Raw genomic sequence first — 27,885 nt, 5'->3', positions numbered from 1 at the left:
CTCAGGTTTTCTGAAACCAAGTTCATACTCTAACCCACTATATCCACTTATCTCCCATAATTACTCAAACATTTCAATCAAATATAATAAAGCAGAAAATTTAAGTGAATTTCTATGTATTAATAATTTAGAACTGCAGTCCTTGGGAGAGGTTTTTTTTTTTTTTTTTTAAAGATTTTATTTATCCGACAGAGAGAGGGATCACAAGTAGGCAGAGAGGCAGGCAGAGAGAGAGAGGAGGAAGCAGGCTCCCTGCTGAGCAGAGAGCCCGATGCGGGACTCGATCCCAGAACCCTGAGATCATGACCTGAGCCGAAGGCAGCGGCTTAACCCACTGAGCCACCCAGGCGCCCCGGGAGAGGTTTTATTATTTATGTAAACTGCTGTAATAATGCTAATTCAAATTGACAATGTTTACACAAATACGAAAATTCTCCTTAATGGCATATATTTAGAAACAAGTGTTCAACACTTTTAAACCTGTGCTGGAGAGTGTGAGAAGGATGGTCCACTCCTTCAGCTCCTTCTAGAAACTCTATTTCTTCTAGTAGTTTGCCTTGCAGTTTTTCCACATCTGTCAATTGCTCTTGCAAGCTTAGGTATTCATCTAAGCTGCTGTCCAGCTTGGGAAGCACAACCAGCATCTCATCTCTATTCTTAAACCAGTTCACCTATGAAAAAATAATTATGATTAGGGAAATTCTTACAGGGTGAACTGTGAGACATGATGACATCTGCCACAAGGATCACATTAGATGGACATCTTATACATATTTTTCTTTTTTGTTTTTAAGATTTTATTTATTTGTCAGAGATCACAAGTAGGCAGAGAGAGAGAGAGAAGGGGAAGCAGACTTGCTGCTGAGCAGAAAGCCCGATGTGGGGCTCAATCCCAGGTCCCCAGGATCATGACCCAGCCAAAGGCAGAGGCCTTAACCCACTAAGCCAACCAGGCACCCCTATATATATTTTTCTATTTAAATCTCTTAAACACTGAGGGTGGTGGCGCCACATATATTTTACAAATAACGATAACCACTGCAAGTTCACACAGCCATAAACTAAGACTCAAATCTCACAACACCATGTGGTTAACACCATGCCACACAACATTAAGTGTTAGCATCACTGGCTAACGTGATATTAAAATTAAGACTGAGGGGAGACTACCCAAGTAAAAACACCTATAATACTCATTGGTAAACACATTTCAATATATTAAAAAAGGTGTAATTTTTTTTTTAAATCATGGACCCACCTCCAACGAGTTAGAGTGTGATTATCTGTCTTTGTATGGAAGCATTTCCTACTAACAAGACATCAAATTGTCCTATTTCACTGGCCTTTCAGTATATTCATGACAGTCTTCCAAAAATATTTTTTAAAAGATAGCTTTACCCAGCTTTTTGATGGACATGTTAACACTAGTAAAAAGATGGTGACCACTTATCATTGCCTTCACCTTAATTTCAGCTACTCTGGAAGAAAAGAGGCTGCGGGTGATCTCTCGCTCCATCTCTCTCTTGCTCTGCTTGCTCTCAGCCTGCTGGCCCCCTCCACCGTAGACAGCGCCGGCAAACCCCGCCTCGCCCCCAGCTGTCCAGTCCACCAGGGGGTCATACACGAAGGCCTCCAGCAATGTCAGCAGAGTCTCTCTGCCACGCCGCATGATGTGTAGAACCTGTTTTCAGAGGTGTTTTAAATCAGGTTTTGCCACAAGTTTCCTTGCTCAAATGTCATTTTTCATTCCACGGGATTTGTTAATTTAACAGGTACATTAAGAGGTCTAAGAGAAAGAGCATACCTGCTCGCATGAAAGCCTAAAAACACCTTCTACTCCAGTTACACCCAGGGCAGTTTCAATATTCTGTGTCATTCGAAAAGGTACTTTCTCAGGAACTCTAAGGCTTTTACCTTGAAAAGAGAAACTGTTATATTTTTGTCCTTTCATCAAAAATATGTGACCCTCACATAAATGTAAAAGTCCAATTTAATTTTACCTTTTTCAAAGCAAACATTGTAATCTATGTGAACCACCTCTCCAGTCGTCATATCAATGAGAACATTATCCAGATGTCTATCTCCCAGGCCAATTATGTATCCGACCATAGACATGACTGCAGTAGATCTGGCATAAGACTAAACAAGAGGGGAGAGGGGGTGAGGAGAGCAAGTTGTAACACCATCAGCAAATTTCCTTCCAACTTGGACTTGATGCTCTAAAATTTACAAAATTCCATAATCCCACTTGTTTCTAAATAGCACTCCTCAGGCATGCTGCAATTGGTCCCAGAGGCTTTGTACTGAGCAGCAACAACACTGTGGTACCTGTTGGTTCTACTTAGTATTTGAATACTGGATTTAATAAAAAACAACACCAACTATTTTCAGCCACCCTAGTTTTTCCTTTCTCAAGCTTTTACTCTTCATTTCATCCATAATCCCCTCTGTTCTGTCCTCACACAGTCATGGCCATGACTTAGAAAATAAACATAATTTAAGACTTGAAGTAAGAACTACCAAGTCTGCAGTGAGACGAAGGGGAAGAGGAGGAAGGTGAACAACAGAGATTAGAAAAGAAGCAGAGAAAAGGAACAGGAATACTCATCATAGCCCAGAACAAAACACATACCTGTGTGACTCTCCACCATTCATCAGGTGTGGTGCAAGATGACCAAAGTTCTTTAGCAAGGAGATTTGGGGGAGTGGCCTCCATTAACTCTTCTAATACCGCCTTCATTACATGAAGAGGCCAATCCCGTCGGGACACATCCAGACTAAGTCCAACTGCTTTTAAAGCGGGGCCAATTTTACTATAATAAAGTTCACTAGGACGAGGTACAATTCCAGGATTCTGAGGAGTCTGGTAAGAATCTTGGGCCTTAAAAAGAATTTTTTTAAGAAAAACATCAACTTTATTTAAATATAAATATAAAAAGATTACTCTGACTATAAAGTAATATTTAAAAAACTGTGTGTGTGGTTTTCTTTTTTTAAGATTTTATTTATTTATTTTTGAGAGACAGAGTGAGAGAGAGAGCATGAGTTTGGGGGGGAAGGGGAGGCAGAGGGAGAAATAAGACTCCCCACCGAGCAGGGAGTCCAATGTGGCACTGGATCTCAGGATCCTGGGACCATGACCTGAGCAAAAGGCAGACATTAAAGACTGAACAGCCGAGGCGCCTTTAAAAACTGGTTTTTGAATGGTATTCTCCACCTTCCCAGGCAAACTGCACAGACCAAATAGATAATTCTTCTGGACTATGCATCTTTCTTACAACCTTTCTCTTAATTAAGTACTACCACTTTATTGAAAATGTGGTCTACTGTTCTATTTTCTTGAGCTTCAATTCAAACTCGACATTTACGTTCTTCTTTATAACACATAATTCTACTAAAAATTTATCATTTATGCACAAATTTCATTCTTCACTGGTATGACTCAATCATCAACATAAAATTAACAGTTTTCAGAGAAAAATTTATATAGCTCCTCTCTAATTCCCATCTCTCATTTAATGCTCAGTAACTGTTCTGCAGTCTCCTGTGCTTATTTTTTAAATTTGACTCCTTTCAAACTCCTGTTCCTTCCCATACCTATCCTCATTAATTATTTTGGCTAGCTATGGACTTCTGAGGTTGAGACTGTATTAAAACTTATCTTTAGGGACGCCTGGGTGGCTCAGTTGGTTAAGCAGCTGCCTTCGGCCCAGGTCATGATCCCAGCGTCCTGGGATCAAGTCCCACATCGGGCTCCTTGCTCCGCAGGGAGCCTGCTTCTCCCTCTGACTCTGCCTTCCACTCTGTCTGCCTGTGCTCGATCTCGCTCGCTTTCTCTCTGACAAATAAATAAATAAAATCTTTAAAAAAAAAAAAAAAAAAAAAAACGTATCTTTATTTCCATAGCACTTAGTACTATTCCTGGCATATATACTAAGCACCCAGATGTTTAGCTAGAATGAATTCTAAATTAAATCCCTAGTCTAAATCAAAATCATAAATTTCACAGGCACCAAATATGACATCACAGCAATTATAATATAAGGTTGTCTCTTTTTTACAAACTTAAAAGAAACTGGTTGTCAAAGCTCTCTTATCTGTAAATTTAATTTAGAAGACCCTGGGGCATTGGGTGGCTCAATTAAGTGTCTGCCTTCTTCTTGGCTCCTGATCCCGAGATCCTGTGGTGCTGTGGTTCTATGATGGAGCCCCACATGGCCTCCCTTCTGCCTCTCCTCCATGTCTCCCCCCCATTCATTCTCTCCCATTTGTTCTCTCTCAAATAAATACAATCTTTAAAAAATAAAAAGACCCCTAGTAAGCCCAATAAAAAAATCACTAAGATGCGAAATATCAGCTTGCTGATTAACCACCACAATACCACCCTACCTGCTCCTCCTGTATTTGTCTAGAATAAGATTAACCAAATGTCACCATTTCCACCTCTTTTTTTTTTTTTTTTTTTTTTTACCATTTCCGCCTCTTAAAACGTTATTTAAATATGCCTCGGAAACACTTTCCTAGGTATTTCAAAAGTCTGTTCTTAGAACATTTATAAATTTACCAAAATGCTCAAGTACAGAATACATATGAGTATTTCATAGAACAAGAAAGAGGTTAATATATGTTCTTCTGGAAATTCAAATAAAAGTACACGTATATCTGAATTTATCAACCTTCTGTGCTTGTAGGGCAGCTTCCCGTTGTTGCCATCGTTTGTAAAGACCAAATAAGGGTGTGGCTCCATCCACCCACTGGATTAGTCCTGATCGTGTTCCTAGTGGCGTTACAGAATAGTGTCGGGCATGGAAACGGGGTGTTTCCTGGCGATTAATTGTAGCAAACATGGTATTCACAATAGACAGGAATTGCATTATTCTCTCATCCAGATGTAAATCTTCTAATCCTATGCAAACAAAATTTAAAGTAGTTAGAGTGGTGACCAAATGGTGTGGGAATGGGGTTACAAATATATCACCCTTGTTGTTTCCTCTCAATAACAGCAGCAGTCAAGAACTGAGAGCCAAGGAAGCATAACGGGAGCATGAGAGAACATTCCATTCAGTCACAAGGTATTAGACGCCAGCTTTATTAGCTGTACGTCAGTTTTGCTTATATAGGCTCTTAAGCAAAGAGAAGATAAGGAATAGAAAATCTTATTACATAGCCTCTAACCACTTCCATTCAAAAATCAGGAAAGATACAAGATAATCCAGGCTATTCACCTGGAACCAACCTCTCATACACAAAACATTCATAATCAAATTAAGGCTCTTCTTTTAAATCCTACCTTTGAAAAGATAAGGATAGCTCTTGCCATCTGACCCTAGAAAGAGAAGTTTCTTTGGCTTGGTTTTGGTAGGTAAGATGGTGATGGTTCCGCCCACACTGTGGATTGTGACAGTGTCTCTGGCTGACACTTCTCCAGGAAGAGCAATTTCAGTGTTTGTCATGGCAGCCAGCCATGGGCTGATTTCTTCCAGACGCAAGATATAACTTGCACGTTTCTGTGCTCTCTGTTGCAAACTCAGCATTATCTATATTTATAAGATGGGGGAAAACAGGTTTACATTATCACCACAACACTTACATTCTTCCACATTCAATTTGGCATAAAAATAAACTTAAAATACCAATACAGATACCGCATATTGTAGTTCCTACATTTAATTTCATGCTACATACGTGGGCCATCCCGAGAGAGGAAATAACTGGTGTGCTAATATGATCTAGGTGATTCCTACTTTGTTCAGACTTAGCTCTTTTTCTCTGTCTAAACAACCGATGCAATCATAACAGATGGAAGGAAAGCACTGCTGTGATCACGAAATTCAGGGCTGGTAGCAAGCTAATTTCCCACGTTAAGCTACGTTTTATCAATGCCAAGACAAATCAATTAAGTTCTTAAAATAGAGCAAAAGATAAAACTGACAGCTTCTGGGTGTCAAGTAGACACACCCTTAGTAGCCACTTGAAAAGCTGGTAACAATTTAGAGTTCTGACCATTTGAAGTATGCAGAATTAACACTAGAACCCCTTCTAATTACAAATAGGGAGTAAATCACATGTATAGTTTGTATCCCCACTTGCAGCTAACTTAATAATGTGCACCAGAATTAATTCTGAGCTCCACTCTCATGTGAAAAATGTTTTATCAATCCTCAGTGAGCTTTGCTCCATAAAAGGAAAAAGACAACTGGACACACTCCAAGTATTCACGGATAGGACACAATGGACAAACTGTAGCATCTTTCCATGTTCAGCTGTATACAAAATATGGATGAATCATAAAAACCAAATGCTGACCCACCCATTATGTAATAAAGATATATATATACACACACATATAAATACACATATAGACCTATGTGTATATATATGATCTCATTTATATGAAGTTTAAAAACAGGCAGAAACTAAACAATACATCCCTTAAAAACACATCAATAAATAACTTTTTTTTTTAAGTACTTCTTTTTCTTACCTCTTCTTCTGGTTTCCTTAGTTTATTGAAAAGGAGACAAACAAGCAAGAAACTGCTCTTGGAATGCAAGCAAACAAGTTTTGGCTAGGTCTCCTATAATAAACTTCATCCTTCACATTAGGGTTCTAGTCTTGTGCTTCTAGCTATTTACTATGAATTTAGTATTCTAGTTTCCCTAGATTGCATTTACTAAAGTCAGATGTCCTCTTTGTTTCTACACCATACCTTTTAATAGTTTTCTCATTGCTAAAGTAAGGAAATCAGGAGCAACAAAGTTAAGGGATAGAGAAAGAAAGGATAAAATAAGAAAAAGCTACAAGGTAATAAATAGGCTCCCTAAAAATAATGGTGCTGTTGCTATACCAGATAAAAACCAAAGTAAATACAGACTAAGGGGCCCAAAACATAAAAGGTAAGGATTCTCAGGTGCCTGGGTGGCTCAGTGGGCTAAGTGTCAGCCTTCGCAGGTCAGAATCCTAGGATCCTAGGATCAAGTCCATACATTGTGCTCTCTGCTCCATCAGGAGCCTGCTTCTCCTACTCCCTCTGCCCCCTACTCCTACTTGCTTGCTCTTTCTAGTGCTGTGTATCTCTCTCTAATAAAACAAATCTCAAGGAAAAAAAAAAAAGACAAGGATTCTCAAATATTCGAATATGCTAATCATCCCACTGACTAATCATGCCAATCAGCCTATGGGGAACTGATTTTTCAGTTACTTATAAATATTGATGCTGTTATATGTGACTATTTGGTCTGTCAGAATCCCTAAGAAAGGCTACATAGGTACAAGATCAAATTTTATAATCTTTTATAAAGGTAATAAAGCAAGTCATCAATATTTAGGTCAAGGCCAGACCCCTTCATTAACGACTTTCTTACAGTATATCCTTCCCTAGTGTGAACCCTCTATACATAAAAGTTTGCTCCCCCAGGCCCATTTGCTCCCAAATTCTCAAAATGAAGAAAATACCTTTCCCCACATTCCTTAGAAATTGGTCATAAGCTGCCTTCCATGGACCTACAAAATCTCTCACATTGCAAGTAAGGAGAGTCCCCATATTTGAATTTTGTATTTCAAACGGAATTTCCCATTTTAGTGGCATTCTTGAGATTTTTCTGTACCTCTTTAAATGGAATCCAGCTGCTTCCAGGCTTTGCAGGATTTGACGGTGTCTTCAGCTTTTCAAGAGCATTTTCAATTGCTTCCCCATAGTTATCCTGAAACCACTTTTCATGAGGAGTTTCTGCAGGGGCTGCAGTGATGCTCCTTACATGCTCCAAAGCAAACACAATGGGCTTCATCAAAGCTGTGTGCTTTTCCCGCATGATTGCAATTTTCTCTTCCCTGACCAGGAAGACATAAAGAGTTTTACAAACATGGAACAGTTTAAATGCATCTACTGTTAAATAAACAGTATAAAAGAATAAGCTAAAATAAATAAAGTATTAGCACAATAACTTATAAACACAGCATTATAGGGGCGCTTGAGTGATGTCCAGCCCACAAAAAGGCAGCTTTTAAACACGTGGCACTGGGAAAACTGGATATCCACTCACAAAAGAATGAAGTCAGACCCTTACCTTCTTTACACTATTATGTAAAAAAACAGTAACCCCAAATGGATCAAAGACCTTAAGACCTAAGACTCTCAGAAAAAAAGTATGGGAAATGCTTCTGGACACTGGATTTGGCAAGGACTTCTTGGATATGGCACAAAGCATGGGCAATAAAAGAAAAAGTACAGAAAAATGGGGTTAATATATCAAACTCCACTTCCATGCAACAGAAAACACTATTAGGGGCCTGGGTGGATCAGTGGGTTAAGCCTCTGCCTTTAGCTAAGGTCATGATCCTAGGATCAAGTTCGATGTTGGGCTCTCTGCTCAGCAGGGAGCCTGCTTCATCCTCTCTCTCTGCCTGCCTCTCTGCCTACTTGTGATATCTCTCTCTCTGTCAAATAAGTAAATAAAATCTTAAAAAAAAAAAAAAGACATTATTAAGAGAGTTAAAAGAATGCACAAAATGGGAAAAAATATTTGCAAATCATTTATCTGAAAAAGGGGTTAATATCCAGAATACAGAGCAAACTCCTAAATCAACAACAACGAAACCTCCAAACAACCCAATTCAAATATGGGGAAAAGACTTGAATAGACATTTCATATAAGAAAATATTCCCATGATCAAAAGGCACAAAAGAAGAAGCTCAACATGTCATTAGAGAAATGCAAGTCAAAACCACAATGAGATACCACTTTGCATCCATTAGGATGGCTACTATATTAAAAAATAAATAAGTAAATATTGGCAAGGATATGGAGAAACTGGAACACTCATGCATTTTTGGTGGGAACGTAAACTGGTGCAGGAAACTGTTTGGTTGTTCCTCCAAGTTAACAACAGAGTAACAATATGATCCAGGCAAATCCACTGGATCATATACAAAATAATTGAAAACAGGGGGTCAAACAGACACTTGTACACTCATGTTCACAGAAACACCGTTCTCAGTAGCCAAAAGGTAAGAGGAACCCAATGTCCATCGACAGACAACTGCTAAACAGAAGGTGGAATACGCATACAATGGAGTATCACTCAGTGCTAAAAGGGAGGAAATTGTCATATGTGTTACAACATGCACGAACCTTCAAAACATGCTAAGTGAAACAGGCCAGACACAAAGGGACAAATACCTTTGACTCCACTTACATGGGGTACTCAGAGTAGTCAAATTGCGACTGAACTTAAAATTGGTTAAAATAAGAAATTTTGTGTTTTGTATATTTTACATTATAAAGGGGTTTGGGGGCAGCTTCATCTTCAGAATAGAAGTGTACGAAGACATACTTGCGTAAGGTATTGTTGTTCTGGACTCTCTTCACCTCATCTTCCAGCTGCTGGATCCGTCTCAGGACATACATGTGTTGCTGTAACAGAACTCCCAGCCAGAGCTCATCCCAGAGGACAGTGACCCTGCGCAGCTCTGCCACAAGCATCTGAACCTGCACAAACAGCACATCCAGATATGCTCATCTACAAGTTCATATCCAGCAGTCTTGCCAACACTAGAAATTACATGTTCCGTGTGTGCAACTTTTGTTCATTATACGATCAGAGAACCTTGACTAGTGATTCTATAAATACACATTTATAAAACCAATCCTGCATTGTAAAGCCAATTTCAATTATTCTAAAAGCCTTTTTTGTTCTTCAGGTATCATTTCCATGTTTTGTTTAGGTTGTTTTTTAGGGGAGGGAGAAATGTAATAAAAATTGCTTAAAAGCTTATAAATTGTGCTTTATACCTGTAACACCATAGTGGGGTTTGCAGAGGACAGCTTATCCACAATTTTGCTGTAGCAATCCTGCATCATGGCTTGGTCTTCATTTAATCCACTTTTAGGTTCATCCTTATTGCTATCCTGAGAAGCAGGAGGGCTCCCTCCCTCACATTCAGAAACCAGCAACTCTTCTCCTTGAATATTGCCAAGCAAAGTTGGAATTGCAGAGGAAAACTTATTTCCTATAAGAAAATGGAAGAATTAGGTAGGCTTTGGATGTTTCCCCTGTGTGCGTATGTTGAGTTAAGGAAAACATTGGTTATCTATTCAACTCCAGAGCACTCACTTAACTAATTTGCTTTTCATGCACTGAATTAACCAAACCTCATGGACATTTCCCTTGCCACAGGTAAGCTTTTACATTTCTATTATAAGCAAATGGACGATAATGAAAAATAAATAAATAACAATTCTCAACAAATTAAGAAAGCGTCTTCTCGCAGTCCGAACCTAACGCTTGGTTTCATCCTTATCTACCATTTACTCAGCTCCTCGGTGAACCTGAGCACACTGGCACAGTTTCTCTAAGCCCAAATGGGTTACTGTGAACATGAAGAGCATGTGTAAAGCACATGCCCTAGTCCTGGACACAGCAGTAATTACCTCAATAAATGACAATTATTATTACTGAAAAAACCAAAAACTCCATCAACTCTGTAACAGAAAGCTGAAAAAAATTTTTACCTAACAGACATTATCTGCAGAATAGTTTATACTTAACGTAGCAGTATTTTAATATTCCATACCTGAAGCCTGTGACTCAGTACTAAGTGATATGGTACCCACTATTGCAGGGTACAATATGAGATGTGGGGAATCTTGAGCCACTCGGCAGAGAAGGTTACAAATACTCTGGCGCACATAGACTTCGGGATGGTTTAAGCGTGAGAAGAGCTGTGGGATAATTCCTTCAGGATAAGAAAGAAGGATAAAGTTATTAAAAACTGTCAACACAGTAGATGCAAAAGCATAAAACCTGATGTGTGTCAGAATCAGTTCTAAGAGCCTCAAATTTCTCCCTGTGATAACAAAGAACCCTAACAATAGTTCTTGATTTGCAAGTCTGGTTAGGGTACAGAGCTATAATCAAAATGCAGAGCAATTCAACAATGTTCTGGCAAACTGTATTTTCTATGAATGCCTGTAAAGACAGAGATAATTTTTAACAAAGGGCATACTACAATTTTTGAAACTTATTTTCACCACTGTCTCCAAAATTCATTTTGTATCCATTAACACTCCTGTCAACCTTCTAGTTCTCTGAAAGGTAGGAGAGGAGAGAATGTAATGTGCAGTTCCTGGTGTCCTATCAACTAATGTAGGTGCTCTGTAACACATTAAAATAATAAACATAAAGAAACTGCAATTTTTAAAAAATTGTCTTATGTATCCTACCCAGAAATAATTGTTCCTGAAACCTTTTATTCAGACCATTACCTCTCCACGGAGCAGTAGGTGTTGTTTCCAAGCCATGTTCCAGATACTGCCTGAGCTCGCCGGCATGCTTCACGAGCAACCTGAGCAAGCGCAGTGTGGCCATCACAATCACATCATCAGTGCTCTGCTCTGCTCTGTGATTCAAATGTAGCCTGGGGTCATCTTCATCTAAAGGAATCTAAGGGGGGGAAGGTGAAAGGCAGAAATAAGAATACTGTTTTCATCTGCTAGGAAGGAAATGTCAAATACATCCTCTTAGACCCCAATGTCATGCTACCTACCTGACCAGCATTAAGTTTAAGGAAAGTAAAATAGGCGCTGCAAGACAGCTTGTATAGGCTGAAGATTCTATCTACAACCTTTCTCCATACTTTGATAACTCCTTCTGTTGCACTTTCATCAAGTTCTGAAAGCCACGGGCAGCTTGAAATTAACTGACGCCAGATAACATCAACCATGTCATCTTCCTCATTATCTTCACCTTCTGTTATCTGAAGCGTTATATCTTCATCCTGAAGAAAATTTGGGCATAAAATGCTACCTTTTTAAAAGCAAACAGAAAGGGGGGGAGGGTGTACGTGACTTTCCTATCCTATGAAAGCATTTTTCTTGCTTATGAAAAATTAAATTATTTCATTTAGTTTCACACACCCTAAATTAATGTCATTATGCTCCTCTGTAAGATATATTTACTAAAGTAGCTAATGAAGGATTTCAGACTTTGCTTTTTGGTACTTTAAACGCTTCTAAGTTACAATACAGTATTCTGCCTGCAGAACATTAAATGTAATCTGTTCAAAAGCTTGAGACTTGAATGTATACCAAATTCACTCCCAACAGCCTTTACTCTCTTTACAGTAAGGGGCACATACACAACGCCAGCTCTGGAGGACACTGATACATGCTGGTCTAGAGCAAGAGGAGTCAGTACAGTTTAGCCTACGAAATAAAATCCAAGCTTTTAAAGTCTACTTAAAATCTCAATAGCTCTAACATTCTAGAATTAACAGAACTTTGACCTGAGAGAGAATAAATCCTACAGCTCATTTAGTCTACCAGTTTTCAACTCTGGCTATGAATTAGAATCAGCTAGTAAGCTTAAATACATACACCCACGTCCACACTCAGAGTACTTGGGGTGGTATTCAGGCACAAATGTGCTTTAAAAGGTCCCAAGCTAGTGTTAAGAACCTAATTTCTGATCAAAACAATAATTAAAAGAGAAATTTAATTCACATAAAATAAATTTCACCTATTTTAACAGGACCTTAAGGAAAAGATTTCTCAAGGTATACATTCTCCTTAGAAAAGTATCATAACTCACTTTCATCTTAAAACTCAAAGTTTTGATTTGTAACAGTACCTGCCTAACCTCCATTCAACATGTAATCAAGTATATGTGATCAGCCTCTTCAAAATCAGTAATTTTTTTTGAAAGAGTTGATTTATTTGTCAGAGAGAGAGAGAACAAGCAGGGGGAGTGGCAGGCACAGGGAGAAGTGGGCTCCCTGCTGAACAAGGAGCCTGATGTGCGACTCGATTCCAGGAACCAAGGATCATGACCTGAGCATAAGGCAGATGCCCAACTGACTAAGCCACCCAGGTGTCCCCAAAATCAATGAATTAAAAAAAGTGATCTTGACACCAATTCTCCCAAACACTATATGATGTTTTCCTTGCCTGAATCCCCGCTGGACGACACACAGCCTGTCCAAGAATACCAAATATTCTCTCTTTTTCTTCTTCAGTTATAGTGTCTGGAAGCAGATTCTGAACTTCAGATTTTTCTCTAGGCAGCAGACGAACACCTTCTCCCTGACTATAAAAATAAACAAGTCACTGGTTCCAGCTACCAACACTTGTCATGTGAAGCTACCAAAACATGTCAGCAGACATTTCAAATCTCTATCTTGCAATGTATTAAATAAATTACACATTTCAACATACATACCTAGCATTATCAACCACCTTTCTGCCCCACCTATATGCCCAACTAGCCAGTGCTGCCCAGGATTTGGCTACTTCAGGTGCCTGTACTGAAGAGAGGTGATACAACTGTCCCAAAATGAAGTCAGGTTCTCCAACTCCAATATGCACTGCCATAATGGGGGGAAAAAAGAAAGAAAGAAAGAAAGAAAGAAAAACGAAAGGACTCAGCAATGTTACATTCATAAATTTCAAACGGCATTCCTACGAACATTTTAGAATTTTATTGTCTGTAAGCTATCTCTAAGTCCCAGAATATTACAGTACAAAATTTGATCCAAGAACACATCTTTATTATGCTTTCCTCAAAGGCTAATATATTGAAATCATCACTCAGCTTCGCAAGGCAGCTTAAATTATCACCATGTAAACCACATAAATATCTTTCATGACACTGAACCTTATATAAAACAGTTCAGGCATCACATGTGTTGTACAACGTCTTAAATTCTAGTTATGACTGGCTCGTTCCTTGTGATTAGGTTAAGCCTGAACATTCTGGCAAAAATAATACATAGGTGATCACTATACAATCTCACTCAGTCAGAAATTCATGAAGTAAATATCTTTATTCACAGTTTAGGAGTGAAGAAACCACCTGCTATAATGCCATTTGCCAATATAAGATTTATAATAATCACAGGACACACCCCTTATGAATATCAAGACTTTGAATTACATAGATTATAATTATAAAATAATTATAATTATAATTTTATAAAATATTATAAGACCAACCTAAGTAATTAGAATCCTAGGCTTCATAAAAACCAAAATCAAAGTACATTCTCATCAGCAAAGAGGTTACCTATGTCCCACTCTGTAAAACCTGAACAGAACAGACACTCACACTGAATGAATTACCCTATTTGTCAAGTACTTTTCTATTACTGCCACCAGCGTCGGAATGTGAAACTTTCATCTTTGCTTGAGTTTCTGTGCTCTACCAGCCAAGGAGACCCCAGGCAACTACTGTGGTACCTTTCCGGCTCTTTCAAGTGTGAGGAGGAACTCAAGTATCTGCAGTCAGACTTTTTTGCCGGCAAAAACATCTAAGTCCATAAAAGCACTGTGGCTTGGGAAAAGCCTGTGGAGTAGTTAGGTGACTTCCACAGTGGCATTAGACACTAAACAAATGTGTTTTAGTTACTTCCAGACAGTATAATACATTAAATTTCCATGCAAACAATTTTTGTGGGAAATTACGGCCAGCATAATATTATAAACTTTAAAATAATGGAGAAGTAACTTCTAAAGCTGGTATGTTAAAGCTAATAAAATAAAGAACTCCTACCTGTAGATTCGCTCTCAATCCGAGGATACTCTTCTTCCATGGTATTAACAGATGGCAGTTCTATTAAGGCAAGTATGTTTTTAGACAGAGTAGAAAGGCCTGTGAAGTTCTGCTGTTGCTGAGCTCTGTAAACCTGTTTCAGCTGTCCTGAAATTTCTTTCCATTCTGCCTGGATCCATTTAGCCAGTGTGAGGATTGACTTGGCAACTGCATATTCAGCTTTGGCAGATTTGCAGAAAGATATGGCACAAGAACTCAACATTTCCATTGCATGTGTTGACTGACCTACAGAAAACCAAAAACCAGCCCTTAGAAGCCTTATCTGCAAATTATTAACAGTATTTCAGGGTAAAGTAACATTGTAAATTCAGTGGTAATCAATGATCTCTAGGAGCATTACTTTGATATACTATAACAAAATCACCTTTTTCTAAAGCACCAAATTACAAAGGTTATAAATTGATTACAAGTAATTTACTATTCAAGATCCAAATATTCTGCCACAGCTGAAAAATATAATCTTTTATTGCCTTACATCATACATATTTCATACATAGGATCTTCATTTTAGTCATACATTAAGCACAGTTCATTTTACTAACCTGCTGTATATAGCAATTTGGTTTTTTCGATATCAAGTTCAGGCCCCCATTTTTCATCCACTTGACCTTGAGTTGATAGTTTTTTAAAATGCTGGACTAAATCCTGTGCAGTAGTAGTCTTTCCGGGCTGAACCTCACTACACTGTGCCAGCAGTCTTGTTGCAAGTGACACATTGCCTCGTTTTCTAGCAAATTTTGCTGCTGTTAGACCTAATTCCATGAGATGGCTTCTAATTGGAACGGTTTGTTCTGGAGGGGGGGAAAAAAAAGTTGCATTAGTCCTTGACTGCTCTAACCCAGACTGCATGGAAACATGACCAAAAGTTCTTCCCCAGCCATTTTCCCTTCCCTACCAACTCCCTAAATAAAGATAACCCATTTTTCATTATCTTTAAATCCCTAGCAGCTAGCACACAGCTTGGCATATAATAAACAGTACGTTTGTTGAAATAAATGTAAGCAAATGATGAAGCGGACAAAGTAAAAATCATTCACTGTAAGAAATTTGTTTTTCAGTTCCTAGATCTTCTAACTAAAGAGAATAAGCCAAAGTGTGGTGAAAAAGCTAGACCATCTCGCTCTTGTTGTGGAAGTACCCTCTGCCCCCCTCTCATACCATTCTCTTGGGAGAATTTCTGAAGAATCCTTCGTCCCCTTCTCATCCACTACCCATCCGCTAAAACTCCTAGTCCTCAGGGTCAGTCCTAGACTCTCTACTCTTCCCACTTGGCATGTTCTCCCTGGACAGTATCATCTGTTCCTGTAGCTTCAATTACCATATGAATGCTGATGACTCCTGAATCTTTATCTCTAGCCAGACCTGACATCTGAGCCCCATCTGCCTACCGGTCACTTACACTCAGGTATTTCAAGGACACTTTTTACCTGTGTCAAGTGGAATCCATTTTCTACCACCCTCCAAACCTTATACTTCCTTCTGTTATTCCTTTCTCAAGGAAAGGCACATGATCCACCTGGCTACCTAAGCAGGTGCCTGCCAGTTATCTTAAGACTCTACCCGCAGCCCTCATATCATATCATATCTATTTTTTTCTATCCTTACTGCCACTACCTTGGGTATTTTAGCAGGAATTTAAGCCTAGCCAGTCCCTCTGACCCCTAAGTGTTATCCTCTTCTAGTTCATTCTCCAACTTTCAACTAAAATCATCTTACACAAAGCTAAATCTTTAACACTTAACTTCCCTTTGATGGCTTCCCACTGCACCTCTGACAAAACCCCAACTCCCGAATTTGCCTTGAAAGGCACTGATGGCCTTCCATTTCATTCCAGTCTCAATCTCCTTCTACTTCCTCTCTTCCCACTCTCCCTTAGGCAAACTGTCACTTAGGAATCCTTCATTATTGCCTGCTGGCCTTTACATATTATTTTCCAACCAGTCTACTGCCTTCCATCTCATCCTTACCTCCCTCAGGAACCAGCTTAAATGTTACTTCCTCCTCAAATCCTGTTCTGACTGATCCCTAGGACTAAATTAATATCCTCATTGTACGTTCACCATGTACATGCACTTCCACTCAGCACACCATAATGCTGTCCCTTGTTTGAGTTCAGTTTTCCCTGCTAGACGCTAGAATCACTGTGGTCCCTGGAATGCAGAAAACAGGCTTGTCTTGTTCACTGTTACATCACAACTTCGAGCACATACTTCATAAGCACTTGCTGAAGAAGGGGGAAAAAAGTGAGGAGTGGAATTGTGTCTCCAAATAAAACCACTGGGTTACTGACTTGGTATTCCCAATTTTAAAACTTGTTCAATAAGGGAAGGATGAGGAAAAAAGATATCTGTAGTCCTGTTATACACCATCCTCTGTGCTGGGGCTTTTATATGCCTTGCCGCATTTCCTATAATCCTTAAAAGAATCTCCTGAGCAAGGCAATATCCTCAACTGAAGAGGAAAGTGCCTCTGAAATTTAATGACTTGCCCTAAGGTCCTTCCATTTGCAAATGCTGGGCTAACAATCCAACCAAGGGTATATGGCAAGGAGGGTCCAGGTGAGTCACAGTTCCCAGTAATCACTGGGCAATCCCAAATCCATACGCCAACAAAACCTTACTTGAAATTTAATACACAAATATATTAAGCTTAGCTATTTTTCAACTAACATTCTATAGAATTCTGTCAATTTTTCCATTTTTAAGCAATAAAGTAAATTGCTAGCATCTCTTTAACATGACAGACATTTCTTTCTTAAAAATGAGACCTACAAAATCAATCAATCCTACTTACAAAAGAGAGAGACCTACTAATATTTATACAAGTACTACTTCTCTAAGTATTCATTTGGAGTGTTTAAAAACTTAACATCCACAATACATTGTATCTGACAAAGAATCTGTATCCAGAACAAACAAACAAACAAGTCTATGACTTGATTAAAAATGGGCAAGATGGAAACACTTAACAAAGTAAGACATACAATCGTTACCATGCAAAAAATGCTTAATCTCATTAATCACCAGGGAAATGCAAATAAAAACACAATGAGGTACTACTATTACACTGGTGCCAGTGACTAAAATTAAAGACCAGCACTACAAGGATGTAGATGCCAGAAGAAATGTCCAAACACTTTCTAAGAAAATGCCAAACTATTTTTTTAAATATTTTATTTATTTATTTGACAGACAGAGATCACAAGTAGGCAGAGAGGCAGAGAGAGAGGGAGAAGCAGGCTCCCTGCTGAGCAGAGAGCCCAATACGGGGCTCGATCCCAGGACCCTGAGATCATGACCTGAGCCGAAGGCAGACGCTTAACCCACTGAGCCACCCAGGCGCCCCAATGCCAAACTATTTTTAACATTAAACTATATAACCCAACAATTCTACTCAGAGGCATTTACTCAAGAGAAACACAAATATAGTCCACCCAGAGACCTGTACATGAACTTCATAGCAGCTTTATACAGTAGTCCAAATTTTAAAATTAACAACTCCAATATCCACCAAAAGACCCAGAGATAAATTATGGTATATCCACAAAATGCACAGTACTCAACGACGACAGGAAGGATCATAGTACTGCTATACAAAACATAGGGGAACCTTAAAAATAAAATGCTGAACCAGAGAAGCCAGACACAAGAGAGTTCCATGATTCCATTTATATAAAACGTTAGTAAAGACACATCTAATCTAAAGTGACAGAGAACAAATCAGTGGTTGTCCAGGAACAGGAGAGATGGCAGAGGTGACTGAGGCATTAGGAAACCTTTTGGGGTAAGACAAATGTTTTCTACCTTGGTCGTATTGAGGGTTATACTGATGAAGATGTGTCAAAACTGGAACTGTACGTTTAAAATGTGTAAACTACATCTCAATCAAAGCTAGTAAAAAAAAAACCAACCTAATTACCTTTTATCTTCTCCAACAACTGACTCTGGTACATGGTGTATCTTAATGCCTGCATCCACGGTCTCACATCATGCTGTTTACATGAACGCAGAGCTTCACTGAAGAGTGGAATAAGACAATCCTGCCAGAGAAAAACCAAAACTACTTAATGTAAACAGCCTCTTTATGTGTTTGTAGGTTGAGGTAAGCTGGGTCCCTCATAAGCCAGCTGCTCCAGGCTCATCTATTAAACTCATCTATTGATATCTTCAATATCTCCTAATCACACGAGGAAAGACACTCTAAGACACTCTAAGGGCAAAATCTTTGCTTTGGGGGGAAAAAAAGTCCAATTTATCAGTATACTTATCAATAAAGCACTTTTTAAAAAATTAAACATAGCATATTTAATATAAAGCAGAAGTTGAATTACAGAGAAACATTAAACTATTGCTTTGTAAGCAGATTCTCAAAGACTACAATTCCCTTGGGAAGGGCCCATTTTGGTTAAACTTTACCTTATCTGGGAAGAGGATGAAGTGTCTTCATTATTATTTAGTTCTTTTTTTTAAAGTAAGTTCTTAGCCCAACACAGGGCTTGAACTCACAACTCTGAGATCACGAGCTGCATGCTCTACCAACTGAGCCAGCCAGGTGCCCCTGAGAGTCTTTGTTTTAATCAAATCTAAAATTTATAACATCTTTCAATGGAAAGTGTATTTACATACACCAACCCTTCTTTCAAAAAAAAAAAAAAGAAAAAAGAAAAAAGAAAGAAAGAAAGAAAAGAAAAAATAACCAATTAGCCATCCTTGAAATGATGTATCTTAGGTTCCTCCATTTGCGTCACATTGTCCTGAAATGAAAATGTGCCTGAAAATGACCTTTTAGATTTCTTGATTTATTAGCTTGTCCAACAAATGCTATAAATGCTACTTTAAAAATAAAAAAAAATCTTGGGGCGCCTGGATGGCTCAATCACTTGGGTGTGATTCTTGGTTTTATCTCATAGGTCACAGGACTGAGCCCTACGCCAGGTTCCATGCTGAACAGGGAGTCTGCTTGAGATCATCTCTTCCCTCTGCCCCTTTTCCAAGCTCTCTCTTTCTCTCAAATAAATAAATCTTAAAAAAATAAAAAAAAATTCTACACGAATGCCTGTTAATGTTCAGAATACCCTGATAAGGATACACATATACACACCTCTGTGGAAAGTCTGTTCGAAACTGTGTTCTCCAAAGCAGAAGAGCAATACAGCTGTAAGGTACTTAGAACTGGAAGAGACTGTGAAACTGTTAAAGTAGAAAGTCTCAGTGGTCCAATAGCTATGCGGGACGTCTGCTTCAAGTACTTTACCACATTCCTGAAACAAAATATTCACTGTCAATCAATAAATGAGATTTTCCAATCTGCATAATCACTGAAAGGATAAGACCGTTTGGTAAGATGGTACTACAGTGGCATCCAAAGAGGAGGAAGGAAGAGGAAATGCCTTCCCTCTAGTAAAATGACATAAGTCAAGACAGGCTTCTGGGGATTTCTACAGTTTATTTAGTTTCAACCTCTACATATGTTGCCAAGTGGCATTCATGTATCGTATGACTTCTACAACTAAAATGAAGCTATCATGACTAACACTGAAGTGATCATGTAACTGACTCCGCCCCCAAAGTATATACGTTTACCATATAGCAAGACATAGTGCACATTAACCCCCTTTGGATTGAACTTACTCAGTTATGGACTGCCACTTCTGATCTTGTTCTATATGGTTTAAAGCAGTTGCCAAACAAACAGAACTTCTCAACAACTGAACTTCAATAGATTTCTGAAGTTCCCTTGGATCTGGACTTAACATGTTAGGAAGCAGTTTTTTCATATCTACAGAAGTTAAATAAAATCCATTAAGTTAATATGCTTTTAATATGTGATAAAATATTTTGACAGTATTAAAAAGTTATCACCAATGAATACATTCTTTCATATTTAAATTCAGGCAGCTGAACATTACGATTAAGCATTTCTAATAGCTATATAAAAATTATAGTCCACATTCAAATTATATCTCAGACCTGCCTCAAAACAACTGAGTTCCATAGTTCAAAAATCAGTAAATCAACCACTACATTTAAAGGGACAGATCTAGCCCTACTTTGCAAACCTTACTGAATCTAGCAACTCAAAGCTAACACACAAACTACTCACAATACTAACTTTAGGATAATATTTTACAGAATATTCCCAGTTGTGGTAAGGAAGTTAATGAACCACATTAAGAGGTCAAGAAAAATATTTAGCTTAAAGACTAAATACTTAAACTTTTTCAAATGTGGCTAGATAAATCTCCAAGTCTTATAATAGCCTTTTTTTTAGTTTAATTTTATTTAAACTGTTTTCATTTCCCAAATCAAATAGAAGTAAAACAGACCTAAAGATGTTCCTTTACATAGAATTTGGCCCCAAAATAAATGTACAAAAACGTCCAGATTTTCCAGGAAATACTAAAACAAATATCTTGAGCAACTTGTCTATAAAATACTTAATTCTAAGATTATTATTTCAAATACCTATTTTCTCTTTTGATCCTCCAGCAAGTAGATTGATATTTTCTCCTGGTAACAATTCTAATTGCTCAGTACATTCAACAAATTCTCCAGATTCAAAACTGCTTAGTGACCTGTAATTAAAATACCAGTTAGCTTGTATTACACCTATCCAGCCCATGGGACCATTCAAAAAAAGTAGAACGAATTCTAGAAAAACACAGCACAGTTACATAGCATTCTCTTGATGAGAATAGGCCTTCATTTTTTATTTCTATTTTGAAGATGGGACTACCGACTTAATTAGCACTAGAACTGGAGCAGTGAACCAGAAAGCCACAGCTGTAGTCATACACAGTCTAGCCTAACCACCCCTCCATGTTTCCTTCCTCTTTTTGAGCCTGTTATCCTCAGGGGCCCATCCAACAAACTGACAGATCAGATCTCTGAACGGCAATGCCAACATCTGATTCTCCCCAAACTATCTCTAAATTTGCTACATGGCCCCATCCCCCACCTAAAACCCAGGCCCCTGGAGGGTTCCTGTTCTATTATCTCATCCTTCCAACCTATCCTACCTTTCACTGCTGGCCTCCCTCCCTCTCTCCCTTCTCCAGTGTGTTTCATGGAAGCTGTTTCTCTTCTTTCAAAGAATTCTTCCTTTCCATCTCCTTATGTCATCTGAAGATGGTGGTGCCTCTGAAACTCCTTTAGTCCCGTGGCAACAATGCTAGGACGAGAAGCCTTCTAGCTCCCCACCTACTGCTGCCACTTTCAGAGCACTCACTCTGTTCCCATTCTTACTATAGCTGCTTTCCAACCAAGAAGATGACTCAACTTCTTCATCCCTCTCTCTTTTTCCCATTAATCACTCATCTTTTCCTGTCCCTCTCACTGTATCCCTGTTTTACAATGCAGCCTGAATTCAGCACTAGCAATGTAACATCAAGGACTGTACCTACCTCCACCTTATAAGCTCAAAGCCAGGACCAAGGCAACCAAGTGCTTCTCATGTGAGCCGCAAATGATGAACTGTCAAGGTTTGGTGACAACACCTTTATCATTCCTGCCACTAGAGAGTCTGAGCCCTCTCCAGTGGCAGGTTCCATGCATCCCCGCTAGACTCTACAATGCCCCATTCTCTCTGCTAATGACTAACTCCTCAAAACACACACACACACACACACAGCCACACAGGCTTTCGTTTCCTCTACTCTTACCCTTAATTCACCGTCTACTTGTTCATATGCAGCTACTTTCCTTGGGTTCAAAAAAAGGCAGGGCCCAGTTAATCCTTAAATCAATGTTCTTTATCCCGTTTCTTCAGCCTCTGCTTTCCAATCACTCCTTCCCCTAAGCTTAAAGGAACACTAAATCTCTCCAATACTTCAAGTAAATACACAAAATTCTCCTCTAGCCACAGCTTCCTCTCCTTGATTTCATGAAAAACTCACTACCCAAGTAACCTTTAGAGCTTTTGATTTCCAAGTTTCTTCACCACTCGACAGTATTCAGCCTGGCTGCTTCTCCTTCTCTTTCTCTGCAAAGCTCTTCCTGCATGCCATCTCTGGAACTCCTGACAAGGTGGACGACCCCAGTCTGGTTCTCCTACAACTCAGACTCTTCCTTTCTCAGTGTCTTTGTTTTTATCAATGGCTTCCTCTCCCCTCCTGTAAAAAAGGATTCTAACCTTGGCCCTCTTTACTTTTCACTCACCCATCCCCAGAGCTTTATCTGTTACTTGGTAGCTTACAAAAGAGCTACCTCTTTTCCAGAGCCAGGGAAAAGAGGGTCTTTTACTACATACTAATGATCCCCAAATCATTCTCTAGCTTAGATACCACTCCTGTGCTCTAAATCCAATTCTTTACTGCTTATTGAGCAGTCTCCTCTGCATGTTTCATAAGCACCTTAAACACACCTCATTGTCCTGTGTGCCCCTCCTTCAATTACTAGTGTCTGTTCTCCCTCTACCACTGTCCCACAGACCAGTGGTATACATACGGCCACCCTTGCCATCCACCTCCAGTCTCTTGACAACACAGCAGAGTGAGGTCAGGTCAGAACATGCCTCTCCTGTTCAAATCTCACCTAAGATTTTCTGTCTTATTAAGAATCAAAGTCCTCAGAGTTCCCACCTACTCTCTACCCTTATTTCTTATTATTCACCTGCTTCAACAAGAATGGCCTCCAGGGCATTTCCAGAACACTAAAAACACATCACTCTTCCATCAGATGTTTCCTCAAGTCTTTGCTCAAATTGTCGTGCTGATGGCATTCCCAACCTTGTCTGTCTGTCTCCTCTAGAAGGAGCTCCTCAAGGATTAGAATTCATGTTTCATGAAATGTTAAACCCCACTGACTGGCACACAGTACAAGCTCAGTGGAGAAATTACCCATTAACACGTTTACGCTCTAGAAACTGAGCTTCTCAATGGGAAGGACACTAATGACCACTATACCCCAGCCACTTATGGGTACACAAATTCTGAATTAAGGAATTAATTCAATACATACTTTCTGTGTTTTTAAAAAATTTAATATTTATATATTTAAGTAATCTCTACCCTCAATGTGGCACTTGAACGCATGAACCCAAGATCAAGAGTCGCATGCTCTACTGACTGAGACAGCCAGGCGCCCCCGGTACATAACATTATGAATTAAGGGATTAATAAATGCACAGAGGAACAAGAAGAAAATAAAAAGGCAAGGGAATTTACAAATGTTCATTAACTGCCCTCTTCAGATTATTTTCAATCAATCAAAACCTAATTTAGAAACAGTCATTAAGTGTGACCCTTTCTAAAGCAGTAACAAATTTCTCTTTATATTCATTTCGTACGCTGTAAGAATCAATACCAAAAGATTATGAACAGTGACAAGACGGTCTTCCTACTGCATGAACACCTTCCTCACCTCTAATGTTAGTTTCTCACTGTAGTAATTTTCAAACAGCAATATTATCAGAATTTCAAATACCTTACAACAGTAGATGTTACCAATTTTAATATTTTTTCTGGCATAGAGAAAGACTTGAAAGCTAATGAAAATTTATTTAAATAAAAAAAGTCCTTACTTTATGTAGTTAAAATCGGCTTTCAGGTTGAGAGAAGTACTGCTGGTACTCTTCTTCAAGTCGTGGATAGCATTCTGCCACTCCTGTACGGCAGCCCAATCAGCAATGGAAATGTAGCACTCGCATGCTTTATTTCCCAAATAATTTATCACCTCAGGGGAAGAGTCAGTTGGCTTAGACAGCACAGTTTTTCTGGATTCACCTAAGTGAACATATTTTATAAAACAGAGATCCAGAGCAATTATAAATATTTTAAAGAGCAAAGAAATCTAAAAGTACACTGTAACATCGTCAGTACAAAATATCGGACTACAATTTTTTATTTAAATTCCAGATGCTCACCGTTCAAAGAATGTTTGGGGCTGGCACTGTTACGCCCAGTGTTGGCCAATGTGAGAACAGATTTGTCGAAGCTGGAGATGCAGCAATCAACACCCGTCATGGCGCACAAGTGCTCCTGATACTCCACAGAGGCCTTTTCAAACCTTTAGTGCAAATTCAAACAGTCTTTATTTTAAATTATCCACAGACATCACTTCCAAAGAAACAAAAAAAATAATCACTCAACAAATTGAGCGGGGAAATAAACTGAGTGGAGACAATGAGTTAATTATTTTGTGTGGAGTTAGGGTACATAAAATTAGATTTTTTTTCCCTCACACAAATGAAAAATAATTTTTTTTTAAAAGATTTTATTTATTTATTTGTAAGAGAGAGAGAGTGAGAGCGAGCACAGGCAGACGAGTGGAAGGCAGAGTCAGATGGAGAAGCAGGCTCCCTGCGGAGCAAGGAGCCCGATGTGGGACTCGATCCCAGGATGCTGGGATCATGACCTGAGCCGAAGGCAGCTGCTTAACCAACTGAGCCACCCAGGAGTCCCGAAAAATAAATTTTAAAAAAAGGTAGGGGGGCCTGTGTAACATAGTTGGTTGGGCGTCTGACTCCTGGGTTTGGCTCAGGTCATGATCTGGAAGTTCTGACATTGAGCCCAGGCATTGCACTCGTGCAGAGTCTCTTGAGACTTTCACTTTTGCCCTCTGTCCCTCCCTAGTATATGCATCTCTCTCTCTCTCAAATAAATAAATAAAATCTTTTAAAAAGGCAGTGTAAAATATCAGAAGGGGTGCGTGGGTGGTTCAGTTGGTTAAGCATCTGCGTTTGGTTTGGGTCACCATCTCAGGGTCCTGGGATCAAGCCCTGCGTTGGGCTCCCTGCTCAGCAGGTAGTCTGCTTCTCTCTCTCTCCCTCTGCCCCTTCCTACTGCCTGATCTCTCTCTCTCCCTCTTTCAAATTAACAGAATCTTTAAAACACCACACACACAAAGGTATTCCTTCACTTAAAAAAAAAAAGTAACAGAAAATATTGTTAAGTATCTGATCTCAACGTACACAAAGGCTATGTAGAACATATTTTTAAAAAGAATTCATAAAGTAACAGATACTAATGATATAACTTAAAATTTCTAAGTACCAAAAACACCATAAATATTAAAATCAAATTACAAATTAAGAAACTGCACAGCAAAGGTGTGCCTGGGTGGCTCAGTAGTTAAGCATCAGCCTTCAGCTCAGGTCACGATCCCAGGGTCCTGGGATGGAGCCCTGCATCAGGCTCCCTGCTTGGCGGAAGTCTGCTTCCCCCTCTCCCACTCCCTCTGCTTGTGTTCCCTCTCTCATTGTGTCTCTCTCTGTCGAATAAGTAAATAAAATCTTAAGAAAGCAAGAAACCACATCATCAACAATCTTGCTGTATAATAAAACCTCATAGATTGATACAGGAAAAAATGAGAGGCCATTAAGACATCATCTATGTTTTTAAGAATCACAAATGTTCAACAGAACATATGGGTAAAGTCAGTGTTAATCATTAATAAGCAAATGTAAATTAAAACTATCTTCACTGACGATGGTGGCAGAGCTGTTATTTTTTAGTGACCCTCAGTATTCACAAAGGTGAAGGGAAGGGTTTATTATTCTATTGTTACAGATTAAACCAGAAACAGTTTTCCGTATAGTACTTAGCAAAAGAACATACCATAAGCCTTATTGTCTATAGCCTTTCTTCTAGTAAATCAACTTGTAGGAGAATTCAAAGAAAATAAAAACAACTATAAACTATAGTTTACAGAATTAAGGGCCACAGTGCATTAAGATTAGTAAAAAAGAGGGGCGCTTGGGTGGCTCGATTGGTGAAGCAACTGCCTTTGGCTCAGGTCATGATCCTGGAGTCGCAGGATAGAGTCCCGCATCAGGTTCCCTCTGACCCTCTCCCCTCTCATGCCCTTTCTCTCACTCAAGTAAATAAATAAAATCTTTAAAAAAAAAAAAAAAAAAAGATTAGTAATAAACATCAAAAATAACCTTACTGTCCAAAAGTAAGGAATACTAAAAAGTATGGTGCACTCACAAAAAATACAACTATGTCATTAAAAATAACACTGTAGATTATTTAACATGGCAAAATATTTTTAAAAATATTGCTGAGTGGCAAAAGGAAAATGAGGTAACCAGCAAAAACACAGCTATTTCTGGAAAAAGTGGAGAAAAGACTAAATATGAAAGAAGTAAGAACGAAAAAGGCATGTGCACCAAAACTAACAGTTATCACTGGCAGATGGAATTATGAGTTCTTTATTTGCTACATTTTCCAGATTTGGTAAAACTAACATAAATATATACAGATTATGATTCATGTTCCTTTACCTAGTGAAATCAATAAGTTTAAATGTTGAATGCACAGGGCTAATGAGCAAGTATTCTGGTTTGTACCAAACTCTGATATGAAAGGCTATCAATTAAGAATCAAGTTCAAAAATATTTATGAACCTGGGGGTATAGCTCAGGGGTAGAGCATTTGACTGCAAAAATATTTATGAAACAAGTATGGGGTGCCTGCATGACTCAGTTGGTTAAGCGTCTGACTCTTGATTTAGGCTCAAATCATAATGTTAGAGTCGTGCGATCAAGCCCCACATCAGGCTCTGTGCTGGGCATGGAGCTTGCTTGGGATTCTTTCTATCCCTCTGTCCCTCTTCCCTGCTCCCTCTCAAGAGGGGGAAAAAAAAAAGGGAAAGAAAAAGGAAGGCAGGCAGGCAGACTGGTTTAGAAGACAAATAATTGGCAGATCATATTTTGAGGAAGATTTCTTACTAATCCATAAATAAGAAAGGCATCTAAGTTTTGCTGCTACTTAAAGAACAGACTAAAGACAGCTCCTTAGTCAAGTGACTTGCACCAAGTTCCAATTGCTAAAACTGAACAAAGTTTTTTTTTTTTTTTTAAGATTTTATTAATTTTTTTTGACAGAGAGAGATCACAAGTAGGCAGAGAGGCAGGCAGAGAGAGGGGGGAAGCAGGCTCCTTGTGGAGCAGAGAGCCCGATGTGGGGCTCGATTCCAGGACCCTGGGAATCATGACCTGAGCTGAAGGCAGAAGCTTTAATCCAGTGAGCCATCCAGGCGCCCCAAAACTGAACAAAGTTGCTTTAACATTTAACTACAAAGTTAGCCAGGAATACGGAGGATTTAAAATGTCAAGATTTCCTATCACCTATTTCCTTCCTACCAGCTTACCTCCCTTCAGCCTGCTGGGCCACTGAATTAATCCAGAGAAGATTCTTTCCAACAATGGAAGACGACCAGACAGCAATTCCCTGTATAGCTTCAGGACAATGAAGCTCACACAGTGCTTCTACCACCATCATGATGGTTACTTCCAACTCATTCCCCTTAAAGTTCATTCAGAAAAATAAATCACAGATCT

The 27,885-nt window shown here is 38.9% G+C and overlaps 1 protein-coding gene across 1 annotated transcript in view; it reads right to left on the bottom strand.

Annotated features, from left to right (window-relative positions):
• SMG1 (SMG1 nonsense mediated mRNA decay associated PI3K related kinase) overlaps positions 1-27,885 on the bottom strand; it is a 106,226-nt gene that overhangs the window by 23,915 nt on the left and 54,426 nt on the right. Inside the window, 24 exon segments of the mRNA XM_004750311.3 lie at positions 481-671; positions 1,463-1,681; positions 1,805-1,914; positions 2,001-2,139; positions 2,633-2,881; positions 4,677-4,906; positions 5,291-5,537; positions 7,608-7,830; positions 9,334-9,488; positions 9,792-10,009; positions 10,574-10,735; positions 11,265-11,442; positions 11,546-11,776; positions 12,945-13,083; positions 13,216-13,360; positions 14,545-14,829; positions 15,147-15,395; positions 18,523-18,643; positions 19,705-19,864; positions 20,235-20,382; positions 21,069-21,178; positions 24,124-24,325; positions 24,466-24,608; positions 27,696-27,850. Of these exon segments, the coding sequence (XP_004750368.2) occupies positions 481-671; positions 1,463-1,681; positions 1,805-1,914; positions 2,001-2,139; positions 2,633-2,881; positions 4,677-4,906; positions 5,291-5,537; positions 7,608-7,830; positions 9,334-9,488; positions 9,792-10,009; positions 10,574-10,735; positions 11,265-11,442; positions 11,546-11,776; positions 12,945-13,083; positions 13,216-13,360; positions 14,545-14,829; positions 15,147-15,395; positions 18,523-18,643; positions 19,705-19,864; positions 20,235-20,382; positions 21,069-21,178; positions 24,124-24,325; positions 24,466-24,608; positions 27,696-27,850 (4,409 nt within the window).

Source organism: Mustela putorius, unplaced genomic scaffold, assembly GCF_011764305.1.
Source record: "Mustela putorius furo isolate JIRA1106 unplaced genomic scaffold, ASM1176430v1.1 tig00004007_pilon_pilon_pilon, whole genome shotgun sequence".
Lineage (NCBI taxonomy): Eukaryota > Metazoa > Chordata > Mammalia > Carnivora > Mustelidae > Mustela > Mustela putorius.
The sequence above is the reverse complement of the archived record's forward strand: the minus strand, read 5'-3'. Positions and strand labels throughout refer to the sequence as shown.